This window comes from Schistocerca gregaria, chromosome X (assembly GCF_023897955.1).
Source record: "Schistocerca gregaria isolate iqSchGreg1 chromosome X, iqSchGreg1.2, whole genome shotgun sequence".
Taxonomy (NCBI): Eukaryota; Metazoa; Arthropoda; class Insecta; order Orthoptera; family Acrididae; genus Schistocerca; species Schistocerca gregaria.
This window is the reverse complement of record NC_064931.1, coordinates 484,965,432-484,981,096: the sequence shown is the minus strand read 5'-3', so window position 1 is coordinate 484,981,096 and position 15,665 is coordinate 484,965,432. Positions and strand designations below refer to the sequence as shown.

At 42.9% G+C, this 15,665-nt stretch overlaps 1 protein-coding gene across 1 annotated transcript in view; it reads right to left on the bottom strand.

Moving 5' to 3' along the window:
- LOC126297561 (transforming growth factor-beta receptor-associated protein 1-like) overlaps window positions 1-15,665 on the bottom strand; it is a 151,085-nt gene that overhangs the window by 52,180 nt on the left and 83,240 nt on the right. The window contains exons 9-11 of the mRNA XM_049988493.1: window positions 14,479-14,744; window positions 1,758-1,965; window positions 1,420-1,629 (exon numbers count right to left, since the gene is read on the bottom strand). Of these exons, the coding sequence (XP_049844450.1) occupies window positions 1,420-1,629; window positions 1,758-1,965; window positions 14,479-14,744 (684 nt within the window). The remainder of the gene's footprint in view (window positions 1-1,419; window positions 1,630-1,757; window positions 1,966-14,478; window positions 14,745-15,665) is intronic.

Here is a 15,665-nt window from a genome sequence, read left to right as displayed (position 1 = left end):
GATGTGAGTCACAGGAAGATGATGGTCGTCCTGGACAGACTTATCGTGTCATCACACTGAAAATGGTTAAGGAAGTGAATGCTTTAGGCTTGGACAACCGCAGAATCACCATGGACGAGATCCATCGGTTACAGGGTATTAGCGTGAGCACTGCCCACACCATAATGCATCATCACTTGAACTTTCGAAAAATCTGTGCGCAGTGGGTTCCCCACCAACTGACTGCTGAACAGCAAAATGGTGCTGTCTTTGAGTCATCTGCAACATTATCATGAGGAGGAATACGGCTTTCTGTCGCACATTGTCACAGGTGATGAAACATGGTGTCACCATTTTGAACTGGAAAGCAAGTGTCAGAGCAAGCAGTGGAAGCACGCTACTTCACCACCTCTAAAGAAATCAAACGACATGCACACCAGTTCTGGTAAGGTCATGATGTCCTCCTTTATTGACCGTAAGGGCCCACTGCCTGTCGAGTTCCTGGAACAGGGAACCATCATCAATGCCCAGCATTATCAAGCCGCTTTAAGGAACCTTACATGAGCCATCAAGCCAAAACACTGAGGCATGTTGTCCAATGTTATTATCCTCCTGCATGGTAATGCTCACCTACACATGGTGAATGTGGTGACAACAATACTGCAGCAGTTTCAGTGCGAAATGCTGGAACATCCACCATACAGGCCCGATCTTCCACCGTGTGACTTTCATGTGTTTGGACCTCTAAAACAAGCTATTAGCGACCGATTCACAACAGATGATGAAGTGTGTGACTGGGTCCAGGCCTGGATCCGACAGCAGCCTACTAGCTTCTTCAAGGATGGAATCGACTGGCTAGTGTTGCAATGGGATAAATGAGCCAACAGTTTTGGCAACTATTTTTGAGTATGGGTACAGTATATAAACACATTTTTGAGTTAATGAAATCATTACTGTTACCTTACACTAGTGACTGGGTTTCATTTGAATGCATCTCATAATGAAACTCAGTTGCTTCAATAAAACTCTCAAAATAGTGCACCGTATCGAAGGACAGTCCAAACGCATCAAAATAGTCAAACTTTTTGCATTGGAATGTTAACTTGAAGAAAGTTTTCCAGTACATTATCCTTAAGTTAAGAGAAGGGAAATGCAGGAAACTTAAACTAAAACACTCAGAACAAGATCTGAACCTAGCTCTCTTGTGGAATATTTCAAAATTTCTATGTAAAATCATCTTAAGTAATGCTAATATTGGAGACAGAATATTTATACAACAAGGAGCCATTGTTGTGAACCGCTGCTTTTTATGTCAATCTAGTTATCTACTTTTTAGTACTGTCACTGAAAGGATGTTGTATAGTTCCTTATTAGGGGTGCAAGGCTGAACATATAAGGAATTGTAAAAATTAACAACACAATATTTAAGTAATGAAATACCTTTCCATACAATACTGCGCATTCCTCATGCAGGTTGCTGTTAAGCATTTTCCCCAACAAGAGCTGCGTGCGACAAAGGTTGGAAGTCTGAAGCAATGTCTGAAGTTTCAGTCTAATAGTTTTAATATTTTCCGGTGAAGTTCCATCTTTTTGGAGCTTTGCAATGTTTTCTAAATACAAAATAGCTAACTGAGTGTGAAACTTTTCAACCTGAAAAATAAAGAGTATACTAGTTAAAGTGACAAAATATGACTGATCTTCCACTGCATTACAGCAAAGCCTCACTTTGACTATTTTGTGACTGCCATGAATCATCAGATACGTGGTGTTGTCGTTACCTGTAAATTCTTGTCTAGTACTATATATTCGAGGTACTTTATTACTGCTTTTGGGTAACGGTAAAGATATTCTACGACCACGTCAGGCTTCAGAGCTCCATCCTGGTGAGTATCTTGTGAACGCAGTGTGAAAGCACCAACACCAATTTCTTCATCTTGGCTTAAGACATAGTCTGCATACCTCCATATAAGATCAGTATCTTTAAGACTGTAACAAAAACACAGTAGTTACTCTTTAAATATAATGTTCTTTTTTATGTGATTTTAATTCAGAATTTTATTAAATAAAAGCTATACTACAAGTATGAAACAACATTAAAAACACCAGTACTAGCAAAAAGAGCATGCAGCATTGAATGAAATCATAATATACCAGTTAATATATTTTTATTATAAATATGAGGGAACATAATGTTACACAATACAGTAAATGTAACCTGTGCCTGATGCAAGACTAAGGGTGCAAACAAACCAGTCTTTAACAGTCTTGTCATGTTGCAAATGAGGGACAATAAAATTCGCTGCAAAGTGTGCTGTCTTCTCCCTCTCCTGCACTGCTAATGGATTCACGGGAATAATTTAATCAAGTTCAAGTTCTTGTGCCCATGGAAAACAAAGTGCCACCAGGCAAAACATTATGGTTCCAATATTAACCTGTGTTATGAGATAAAGATGTAATTATTAAGGAAGAATTCTGTGTTTTCATGATATATTATTTACAGTGGATAACTGCTACAAACTAATAGAACTGATGCATTTCTGTTGTTGAATATTTAACACAAACAAGCCTATATAGACAGGTCTCAAACATACAACACCCAAAAGATATGGCGTTCACAATTTTTTATTGTGTCAAAGAAAAAGAAAGATAGAAGTTTATCTTTCACGTGATGACAAAGCCATTAGAGACTGAGCACAAGCTTGGATCAGATCAGGCTGGGGAAGGAAATTGGCTGTATCCTTTTCAAAGGAATCATCCTAGCCATCACCTTTATCAGTTTATATTAATGATGGAAAACCCAAATCTGGATGGTCATACTGAGATTTGAAGCCCACTCCTCTGAAATCAAGTCTTATCATCTTGGCCACAAAATCAGTTTACTTGATCAAGACAATGAGGGGGATGCCGTCGGATCGGGGGGGGGGGGCCGTCGGATCGGGGGGGGCCGTCGGATCGGGGGGGCGCTCGGAGGGGGGGCGCTCGGAGGGGGGGCGCTCGGAGGGGGCGCTCGGAGGGGGGGGCCGCTCGGAGGGGGGGCCGCTCGGAGGGGGGGGCGCTCGGAGGGGGGGGGGCGCTCGGAGGGGGGGGGGCGCTCGGAGGGGGGGCGGTCGGAGGGGGGGCGCTCGGAGGGGGGGCCGTCGGAGGGGGGGCGGTCGGAGGGGGGGCCGTCGGAGGGGGGGCGGTCGGAGGGGGGCGGTCGGAGGGGGGGCGGTCGGAGGGGGGGCGGTCGGTGGGGGGGCGGTCGGTGGGGGGGCGGTCGGTGGGGGGGCGGTCGGTGGGGGGGCGGTCGGTGGGGGGGCGGTCGGTGGGGGGGCGGTCGGTGGGGGGGCGGTCGGTGGGGGGGCGGTCGGTGTGGGGGCGGTCGGTGGGGGGGCGGTCGGTGGGGGGGCGGTCGGTGGGGGGGCGGTCGGTGGGGGGGCGGTCGGTGGGGGGGCGGTCGGTGGGGGGGCGGTCGGTGGGGGGGCGGGTCGGTGGGGGGGCGGTCGGTGGGGGGCGGTCGGTGGGGGGGGGCGGTCGGTGGGGGGGGCGGTCGGTGGGGGGGCGGGTCGGTGGGGGGGGGGCGGGGGGGGTCGGTGGGGGGGCGGTCGGTGGGGGGGGGCGGGGGTCGGTGGGGGGGGGCGGGTCGGTGGGGGGGCGGTCGGTGGGGGCGGGTCGGGTGGGGGGCGGAGGGTCGGTGGGGGCGGTGGGGATGGGGGGGGGCGGTCGGAGGGGGTGCGGGTCGGGAGGGGGGCTGTGGGATGGGGGCGGGGCGGTCGGAGGGGGCGGCGGTCGGAGGGGGGGGGGTGGTCGGAGGGGGGGGTGGTCGGAGTGGGGGGGGCGGGTCGGAGGGGGGGAGGGGGCGCGGTCGGATGGGGGGGGAGTGGGTCTATGATTAGTTACAATCAACATGAGATTTCCACATGACTTGTATTCATGATCTCGTACAGTCAAATCAACTTGGTGATTGCTCTACAGCCAAAACTAACCAATACTAGAACAAATAAACACTATTATTGACAAAATATTTAATCCAAGGTAGAAGTAATGTAGCATTTGAAATAATTTTCTACTTACTGTGGAATCAAACCTTAAAAAAGCTAACTGATCTCCACTAACTTCAGCATATTAAGAAACAATAGATTCACTGCTAATTATCATAAAAAGGTTCTGGCATTCGGCTCCGTGGTAGGAAATGGACCTAGAAGGCTGTCAGGTGGCATAGTATTGCAGCAGCACTGTGCTCGCACAGTGAGCATACCACACATCTCACCACATGTATAAATCAGCCAACAGTGTTTCTTGCAGCCAGTATACATACAACTGTCCAACTAATGATCAATCATTTCCATACTCATGTCTCATATTGTCATTACTATTATCACTGTATTACAGATTATTTGATAACAACCTTGCCTGGCACTTTCTCTCTCTCTCTCTCTCTCTCTCTCTCTCTCTCTCTCTCTCTCTCTCTCTCTCTCCTCCTCCCCCCTCCCCCCCACCCCGCCCCCCCTCCCCCCCTGGTCACGATTTGGATATTTCGATTGTTTCACTTTTTTTTTTTCTTGGCCTGTTGACATTGTTGTGGTGAAGGTTTTCCCTTTACATCCTGTTCTTACATAGGTTGCTTTGATCTTGTCCTTGTCTGTGTCCTATCCACCATCAGTCAGCCGTGTTTAGCTTGGCTATTGCTTTGTGTCGTGTTCTCTTCCAAAGGTGACCCATCCTCATTGCGGCTTCACTTATTTCTCTCCTGGGTTCCAACATACGTGCTGACATCCAGCTACTAATAAGATACAGCAAAGCGATATTCTTGTCTGTACATTTTCTTCTGCGACACACCACGGTAGTCACTACAAAAACCAAGACTTGAATTAACTGTAAAAACTTAACATGAAGAGCGAGTCAGTAAGCCAGACTTCTTTCACTAATCATGTAAACACATCAGCAGTCTCCAAAATTAATCTGACACAAATGAGTTAACACTTTGATGACTGTGAAAAATTTAAGAACTCTAGCCAGGAACAAGGTGAAGATCCCAATGGCAGCTTTGGTGGGAAAGAAGTACTTCAGAAAGGCAGCTGGGGTTAATAGAGAGACTAGCTGATGCATTTTAGATTCTGTGGTTTGTTCTCCAGAGGCTAAGGGAAGAATACCCTGATTAAAAATCATCCCCGTCCTGTGGCAGAAGTTGGACATAGGGCTGACAACCTGCTTTGCAAAAAAAATCTGTTGTGAAACTTCAACAAAGGAAAGCCTGACAGATTAAGGAAGATGGACTAAGCATGGAAAGGACTGACGGCACTGGACAAATGACTTGGGGAACAAAAAAAGGCACACAAGGTGTAAGTCAGATTTATATATGGGAACCTGTAATGTGAGATCTACATGTCATCCAGGAACCTTGAGACAGTTAGCTGATCAAACAATGAAACTGACTCAGAACATCATAGTGTGGCAAGAAGTAAGGTGGACCGGAAGGTTGAATCAAGAAAAGAAAGAAGCTAACATTTTACAGCTGCAGTGAGAGAAAGCATGAGTCTGGCACATGGTTCATGGTCCAACAACAACTAAAACATTTGGTAATCAGTTTTACGTATATAGACCGAAGCAGCGAGTGAAAATTTGTACCAAGTCCATGAGTCAAACACGGATCTCCTGCTAACTAAGCAGGTGCATTAGCCTCTAAGCCATCTTTGGCACAGCGGTTCCCACAACTGCACGTATTACTCTAGCACGCCTCCCTCCTCGATCCACATTCTCAGTGTCACACCAGTCTACTTTAAATTCCCCTTACACACAAACAGAATTGCCAAGGCTCTCCATGTTCTGGAATAGTACCTCTGCATCAAATGTGAACGGTGGATCCAGCCTGAAACCCGGATGCTGTTACATACATAAATGAAATGTTCCAGTTTCAGAGACTTTACTGGTCACATGTAGATATGATTTTATGAATATAGACTTAAGCAGTGAGCAAAAATTTGTACCAAGGCCAGGAATCAAACTCAGGTCTCCAGCTTATTAGAGGCAGGGGGGCAGTAAGAATTAGGATCGAGGAGCAAGGCATGCCAGGGTAATCCATGCAGTTGTGTGAACTGCTGTGCCAAGGTGGCTTAGTTGCCACCTGCCTAGTAACCAGAAGACCCAGGCTCGATTCCCAGCCTTAGTACAAATTTTCACTCACCACATTAATCTACATACATAAAATTGTATCTGTGTGAGAACAGAAAAGTCTCTGAAGACTTTATTGGTCTCACTCAGATAGATTTTATGTATGTAGACTGAAGTGGTGAGTGAAAATTTAATTACAATGAACATTCATGCACCAAACAGAAGAATCCAAAGAAGAAGAGAAAGAACTCTTGGAAAGTTCATACAATGGCTGTCCAGAATACACCATTAAAATAACAGCTTTTGACCTAAATGGTCAACTGGGGAAAGAACAGATCTCCTAAGCAAAAAATGGACTTCACTTCATAAGCACAGTGGCAGGCTCAACACCGTTCCCACATAAAAACACACATAAAGGAACATGGAAAACAACACATCAAACTGATTACGTGCTGCAAGACGCAAGGTAAAAATCAGATTTGTCGAATGTGAGGAGCCGTAGAGACCCAAATATAGATTCAGATAACTTTTTGGTACGGGCACGAGTGGGGGAGCTACAATCTCTGATGCAGTGCAAGGAACATGAGCCAGTATGCCTCAATACATCAGCTTTTGAATCATCTGAAATTAGAGAAGAGTACCACAAGAGGATAACACAGGTACTCAAAAATGGTGGAGAATGCAGTAAAATCAAATACCAATAGAGAATAATTAAAGACAAATACAAGGCATCAGCAAATGAAATGCTAGGAAGTGAAGCAAGATACACAAGACCCTCACAGTTCAATGCCAAATGCAGAATAATAATGGAAGAAACAAACAAGGCATACAAAAGGGCACAAATCACAGTGTATGAAGGATGTGGAAGATTACAAAGAAAACTGGAGGACTGGAAAGAAGACTCCCCAGAGAAGAAATATAGTTTCTGAGGAATAAGGATGAGGCAACGAAGTTTTACAGAGAAGTAAATGTAGTATTAGAAACCTTTTGGTTGTAAAACGAGCCTGATAAAAGATGAATATTTTTAAGTGAGCAGAAAGTAATATGTGAAAGATGGTTACAACACTTTGACAAACTACTCATCCCAGAATACTTGCATCAAGAAGCCCAACAGGGCTACATGGAGAAAAAGATGCTTATGGCATAGATCCACCAAACCCAAACCTATGAGGAATAACAGCTGCCATGAAGAAACTGAAAAACAACATGAGAGCTGGAACAGACTGCATCACAGCAGGACACCAAGGAGGTAGCAAATTGGAATGGATCTTCTTAAAGATGGCTACTTCAGTGTGGAAAGAGGAGAAAATGCCTCAGCAATGGAAAGGAGGAGTAATATGTCCCATGTATAAGAAAGAAGATCAGTTAGAATGCGTAACTGTTGGGGGATCACATTACTTAACTTGGAGTATGAAGAATTCTTCTACAATATATTATTTGACTATTTCCTCCTACAATTAAGAGAGAAAGAGACTTATCAGTGTGGATTTCTCCACTGAAAGTCAACTGTATATCATATCTATACTCTAAAGTAAATCCTAGAGAAGATGATCAAATTCGGGATTGGCACAGATCAGCTCTTTATAGACACTAAAGCTACATATGATAATATAGATAGAGAGCAATTATATCATGCCCTGGCTGAATTGGGAATCCCCTGCAAAACAGTGAGGCTAGTGAGACTGACAATGAGCGAGGCACAAAGTAGCATAATAACTGGAAGAATGTTGTCTCAGATACACTGAACATCGAAAACAGGGTACAGCAAGGTGACACACTGGCCTGTTTCCTTTTTAATGCTGCCCTGGAGAAGATGCAAACATTTTGAGCTGAGGGATAATCTCCCATAAATCAGAGCAAATGCTCACTTACACAGATGATATAGATATAGTGGGAAGAACCCAAAAGGCAATAGAAGAGACTTTTATTGCCCTTGAATGGGCTAGTAGGAACACTGGATTAAACATCAACCAGCAGAACACAATATACATGGGTGCCAGAGAGGCACATAAGATGAACATATTAGTCTCAATAACAGTGGAAAACTATACATTTGAGATAGTTGAGCAGTTCAAGTATCTGTGTTCAACAGTCACCTATTCATATGACACTGCCTACAAAATCAAACAGAGACTAATATTTTACTCTAACAAGATTCTTATCATCAAGGCTCCTGACCTGTACTTCCAAGTTAGTCACCTACAAAACTCTTATAAGACCAATGCTTCCATATGCCTCCGTAATTTGGACCCAACAGCAAACAACATCAAAATACTGCACACGTTCGAAAGAGAGATTCTTCAAAGCATCAATGGCACAATTTGTGAAAAAGAAATATGGATGAAAAGATACACTCATGAGTTGTACATCATTTACAACTACCCACATATCAGAAGAACACTGAAATCATCCATAATGAGGTGGGCTGGGCGTGTAGCCCAGATCGGTGATGCTGAAGTACCCAGAAAGGTATTACAAGAAAATCCAAGAGGACAGAGATGGTCTGGTCAGCCAAGGATCAAATTCAAGGATGGAGTCATTGAGGATCTCTGGAAAATAGGTTACAGAAATTGCAGAGCTCTTACAATGGGCTGACATAAATGGTGGGAAACTGTTTAAGAAGCCAAATCTTACAAGGAGCTGTAAAGCCACAAAAGATTAAGATGGAGAGGGAGGAGGAGGTGAAAAATTTAATAACCTGATGTGTTTGCTACTTCTCTTAATTCCCCAAACAGAATTCGATACTAATGTGATAAAAACATGTGTGACATATAAATGATGGAACTGCCTTCTCAAACACCTTGTACACCTTTTACACCCTTTCCACATATAACAAATCTCTCTTCATTTTTGTCCTCTAAATTGACAATGGAATTTAAACTGTAAAGCTATTCCAGTAGTTTTCTATCGACCTGACAGATGTGTTTAAGCTTAAACTTTGTGTCAAATTACATAAAACAGTTGCAAAATTCTCTGTCAGTTTCATGCAAATATCCTCCAGGATTTTTTTAATGGGAGTTTCTAACATCAGAGTTAACCTCACTTTTCTTAAGAAAGTCACTGTTCAATAGTATATAATTTGTGTTTAAAGGAAACTTACTATTATTTTTAGTTCCATATCTGGCGATGTAACCGACACAAAAACCGTTCTGAACAAGCACCGCACTTACAATCGCACATAGATACAAATATTTCCTCATATCTGTGGTCATTGTGTAATACTTGTCCCATCACATAGTCAACTTTGATTGTCCTTGTCAACTAAAATTCAGTTAATCAGTCTTCAATAGTTCAATGCTAAGAACAGTGTTTTGACAAGAAACTGGAAACATTCATACCCATTTACCATCATACTCAGCTCCCTACATAAAATGTGTTCTCACCAATGTGCACAGAATCCATTTTCTCCTTGGTCTCTCTTTGGTAATTATTGTACCTCCTATTCACAGACACTATACACTCAGATGACAAAAGTCACAGGATAGCGATATGCACAATACAGGTGGTGGTAGAAGTGCATACAAAAGCTATAAGAGGGCAGAGGATTGGCGGATCTGTCATTTGTACTCAGGTGACCCAAGTGAAAAGGTTTTATATTTCCAATATAATTATGGCTGCACAGTGGGAATTAACAGACTCTGAATGCAGAAAGGTAGTTGGAGCTAGATGCATGGGACATTTCACTTCAGAAATTATCTGGGAATTCAATATTCCAACATTCACAGTGTCAAAAGTGTGCCGAGAATATCAAATTTCAGGCATTATCCCTCACCATGGACAACACAGTGGCCAGCAGCCTTCACTTAATGACCAAGAGTAGCAGCGTTTGTGTACAGTTGCCAGTGCGAATAGACAAGCAATGGTGCATGAAAAAACTATAGAAATCAATGTTGGACATATGACGAACATATTTGTCAGGACAGTGCACCGAAATTTGGAATTAATGGGCTATGGCAGTAGATGACTGACATATCAGTTGGACCCTAGATGACTTGCAAACTGTGGCATGGTCATACGAGTTTCGACTTCAGTTGGTAAGAGCTGATGATAAGAGTTCGAGTGTGGCACAGATCCCAAATGTCATGGACCCAAGTTGTTCAAATGGCTCTGAGCACTATAGGACTCAATTTATGAGGTCATCAGTCCTCTAGAACTTAGAACTACTTAAACCCAACTAACCTAAGAACATCACACACACCCATGCCCGAGGCAGGATTCGAACCTGGGACCATAGCAGTAGCGCGGTTCCGGACTGAAGCGCCTAGAACCCAAGTTGTCAACAAGACACTGTACAAGCAGTTGATGGCTCCATAATGGTGTGTGTGTGTGGGGGGGGGGGGGGGGGGGGGCACAGGCGCGACCGCGGGCGCGCGCGCTCGGCGGGGAGGGCTTACATGAGGTGGACTGAGCCCTCTGATTCAAATGAACCAAGCGTTGACTGGTAATAGTTATGTTCAGCAACTTGGAGACCATTTGTAATTATTCATAGACATCATGTTTCCGAACAATGATGTCATGTCACTGGGCCACAATTGTTCCCAACTGGTTTGAGGAACATTCTGGACAATTTCAGTCAATGATTTGTTCACCCTGATCACCCAACATGAATCCCACAAAAATTTATGGGGCATAATTGAGGACTCAGTTCATGCATGATATACCTGCAGGGGCAACACTTTCGCAGTTATGAATGGCTATAGATGCAGCATGACAATATTTCTGCAGGGGACTTCCAACTATTTGTTGAGTCCATGGCACATTGAGTTGCGGCACTACACTGGGCAAAAGGAGTTCCAACATGATCTAGGTGTAACCCATGGCTTTTTGTCACCTCAGTGACAGACTATGTTGCTAAATTTTCTTTTCATAGCAAATTAACACCAACAATTTTTTCACGTAATCTGCAGCAACTGATGTCATCTACACCAGAAGACACATCTCAGGCTCTAGCAACAGCTGCATCTTACTGTATGTTTCAGTTTACATCACTCTACATTTCACAACGAAACAAATAAGGACAATTAGGGTTTAATATCACACTTATATGTGGAAATTGCTCCATGATGCAGACCAACTAGTTACACTAGCAAAAAAAATTTAACATACTGTTTTTTTCTTCTGAATTAGTTGGTGTTCCCTCAATGCAGACATTCATCCAAGTACAAGGCACATCTTAGGCAGACTGTAATGGTCATAACCATCTTTCAAATATTAAAAATACATGAACTGCCTAGCTACAAGCAAAATCTCCTGTAGTATGTCAATGTGTCCTCGATTAGACCACAATAAGTGCAGTGAACCAACTTCAGAAATCTTTAAGTATTCAGTGATCTCTTCTATATTGTGTAAATCCAGCATTTGTCAGGATATCTCCAGCGAAGTTTGAGGAACATCATGTCATATACAGTAGATCATTTATTGTTAAGGAACACATTCTTTTAACCCACTTTTTATACATCTAGCATGCGACATGTCCAGTAAGGAACTGAAATTAAGCATCAGCAACTGAACACAAATTATATTTTATTACACACATGTTCAAATAGCCGGCCCTGATCCTTATTACACACCTGATCCCTTTGCAGCAATGACAGTCTAACTCTGTTGGGCATGGTAGGATTCAGACAATGAGTTCAGCTACATTGTCAATTGTATTAATGTACACCATAATCTAGAAATGCAACATCCCCCCCCCCCCCCCCCCAAAGAAAGAAATCATGGGACATTAATTACATCAAGTGAATATTCTAACCATACAACAGGTCTCACTATCTCTCCAGTTTCCCAAAGTCCACAATCGCCTATGTTCACACATCAATACTGAAATATGCTGGCACTCCATTAAGTTGTAACCCGAGGTTGCATCCTTTCTCATTTTATATCCTAGCGATTTACATTTCCAACACCAACTGCACTTGTTATAACAAGTATCATCTATTCAATCAAACTTAGTCTTGTGAAAATATCAGTGTCATCAGACAAAGATGTTGCATTTGTTGCCTCATAGCATACATTAATACAACTCATTTGCTTCCTGAATAAGCAGCAGCTCAACAGATGTACAACCAATTCACACACAACAATGTGCTTGGCAATATGCACTGATCATCCAAAATTTATGACTACCTATCTAATATCTGTTCACCTTTGGCACAGATAACAACAGTGATGCTTCATGGCATGGAAGCAATGAGGCCTTAATAGGTCTCTGAAGATCTGCACACACAAGTCATCTAATTCTAGTAAATTCTGGGGAAGGGGGGGGGGGGGGGGGCGATGAGCTCTGATGCCGATTTCAATCACATAGCAGATGTGTTCTATTGGGTTCAGATCTGGAGAGTTGGGGGGCTAGCCCATCAACTGAAACTTACCACTGTGTTACTCAAACCACTCCGTCACATTCCTGGCCTTGTGACATGGTGCATTATCTTGTTGAACCATGCCACTGCTATCAGGGAACATAATTGTCATGAAGGGATGTACATGGTCTGCAACCAATGTACAAAACTCTTTGGCCATCATGATGCCCTGCACGACCTTCAGTGTACCCATGAATGCCCATGTGAATGTTCCCCCAAGCATAATGGAGCCACCAACAGCTCGTCTCCATACCACAGTATAGGTGCCAAGGAGCTGTTTCCCTTGAAGATGATGGATTCGCACCCTCCCATCAGCATGATGATGACGGTATCTGGAGTCATCAGACCACACAACACTCTGCCACTGCGCCAATGCCCAGTGCCGATGGTCGTGTGTCCATTTGAGTCATAGTTGCTGATGTTGTGGTGTCAACATTGGCACATGCGTGGGTCATCAGCTGCAGAGGCCTGTCGTTAGTAGTGTTCAGTGTACTATGTGTTCAGACATACCTATACTCTACCCAGCATTGAAGTCTAATTTTAGTTCCACCACAGTTCACCACCTGTCCTGTTTTACCAGTATGCCCAGCCTACAATATCCACAATCTGTAATGAGGTGTGGCTACCCAACCCCATGACATCTGCACATTGTTTCACCTTTGTTTCATCACATTTTAAAGACACTCATTACAGCTCTCCTCGAACACCCGATGAGTTGAGCAGTTTCCAAAATGCTCATGTAAGCCTTGGGGCCATCACAATCTGCCCTCAGTCAAACTCAGATAGATCACGTGCCTTCCCCATTCTACACACAGACAGTACACTCACTGACACTACATGCACCATGCATGTCTCACTAGCAGTCGTTCTTCACCAGGTGACACTGATGTCACTTGGATGGGTTTATACTGATAGTAAGTCGGCAGACATAATGTTCTAGCTGATCAGTGTACCTTCTTCAACCATAGTTGTGTCACCCTGTGTCATCGTGGAAACCAAGCTGCTAGTACAAAATTACTGTCAATCACCATGGTACTACTACTCTGGTGGCACTTGTTGTCAGAAATACCCTTTGATTAGACCATGCAAAAATCCTGCATATAAGCCAGCCAACAACCAGTCTAAGACAATTGTAACGTGATCACTGAAGTGTGCACCTTGTGTGCTATTTGGTTTTGTTTATGGCATTCATCTTTTGGACTCTGTTCATTATCAGCAGGACTCTGATACTGTGTGAACTGGATTTTGCCTGAAACAGTTACCTACAATACTTTGCACTGCTCTGAGGAGCATTCAGTAATCTCTGTTACTTTTATGTGTAATTTGCATTTAAAAACCCACCCTTCTCATAAAACCGTCAGAGACTTTTTGTCCTTCTCCTGGTCTGTTGTCTTGTGTCTGCAGTTTCTCTGTCGCATTTCATTTGCCTACCACAGTGCCTCTCCTGCCTGGCGCTATCCTGCATTCCTCCAGGTCTTCCAGAACTCCAACATGCACACCGATATCTGGCTACCACCCCACCCCCTCCTACCTAGTCCTCCCTAACCACTTTATTACACACTTGATCCTGACTGCAACATTTTAACGTCCCTTATCCATCTCCTACTCCTAGGTAACCACTCACCTTGTCTCATTATGTCATTCAATGTGTTAAAGTGTGTATGTCAGTCATTACCACCCATAATTAAAACAAAATATTAGTAAAACTTGGAAAAGTACGCACTGTTCAGTTTTTCCTACTTCACATTATTGTTGAATGATTGACTTTCTTTTCTCCCACTGTGATCAGCTGAAAAAATTATACCTCAAAGGAATACAGGTCATTAATCCTGCTAGTGAAACTTGGATATTTTACTATGAATAGTTCTTTTATACAGAGAAGCTTAACAAATATTATTTTGTATTATTTTGAACTGTCATAGAACTCTAAAAATATAGATCATTCAAAGTGACACCATGTTTCATCTGTCTTGCAACTGAATTACAGAAGTACTGCACTTAATCAAAGACACAAAAAAAATAAAATTCAATTCTGAAAATCAAATCTTACTTTGCTAAACACTCCACAAAAAACTGAAGTCCTGGGAAACTGCTGTCCTGGTATTCCCCACAAATAATTTTAAGCCATACTGAGAGAGCTTTTTCATGATCTTGAGAGTGACGGTACAGTAGAGCAAGTGCATGGTAACATTTATGACGCTCTAGCCAACTGCTGCAGTCTTTCACATCACAAGTAATTTCTCCCGCAACAATAAAGGCTTCAAGTTCTGCAGCATTTAATTCTGAATACAGTTTTAACAGAGCTGTGTCAACCTCCTGAAAAAGTAATTATTATTAGCAAAATGTTCTTCTAATTACTAAGAATAACAACTGAAAAACAATCTTTGATTTATTTTTTGTGTAGTTATGTACTAGTTGTCTCAAAAGAGCTTCCTATTTATTTACTTTGAATCACTGGTCTTTATCATTTAGTAGTTCTCATGGATGCTGCAGGTTATGACAAATTGTTAAAGTCACTATAATATTGCTAAAATTACGTGAAACCTTATACTCTTATTTATGAACTTCACAGTGAAATGCAATACTCAATTCTACACACTGTTTTGAGCCAATGTTCAGTCACTTTGACAATTGGCCATTTCCATGCAGCAATTCATTGTACCCAAACAATGTACCCTAAACCCATACATACTGAACATATTGGTTTTCCTGATCTAGTGTAATTAGTGCAATGAAGTAAGAAACTGTCTGGAATCCATTCTGCCATTGACTTGAAGCAATTTGGAGAAACCAGGGAATACTAAAATCTGGATTGCTGTATGCAGATTTAAATCCTGGTCCTCTTGAATATGAATTCAGTGCCCTAAATAACACACTACCTTGTTTAGTCAGGTTACTGATTATGCAACTGTTACTATTTACAAGAAAAGATTATTTGATGTTTCAAACTTTGAGTATGATTTGAGAATGAGAAAGAATGAAAAGCAGCTTGTGCCTAACTAAGTAAGACAGCCCCTACTTATGAGCCTGTTGATTTCATTGTCATGGTCATGCTCAATATGTATTTAACTGCAGAACATGATTTCTAAGCTGTTACTACTGTCAAGTTATGTCCTGCAGCACCATACAGACAGACAGGAAAAGTGTGTCATGCATCATGGATGCTAGGTTTCAGAACTAGAAGTCCCCTCCCCCACCCCCCCCCCACCCCCAACAAAAAAGAGGAAAAATGAGGAA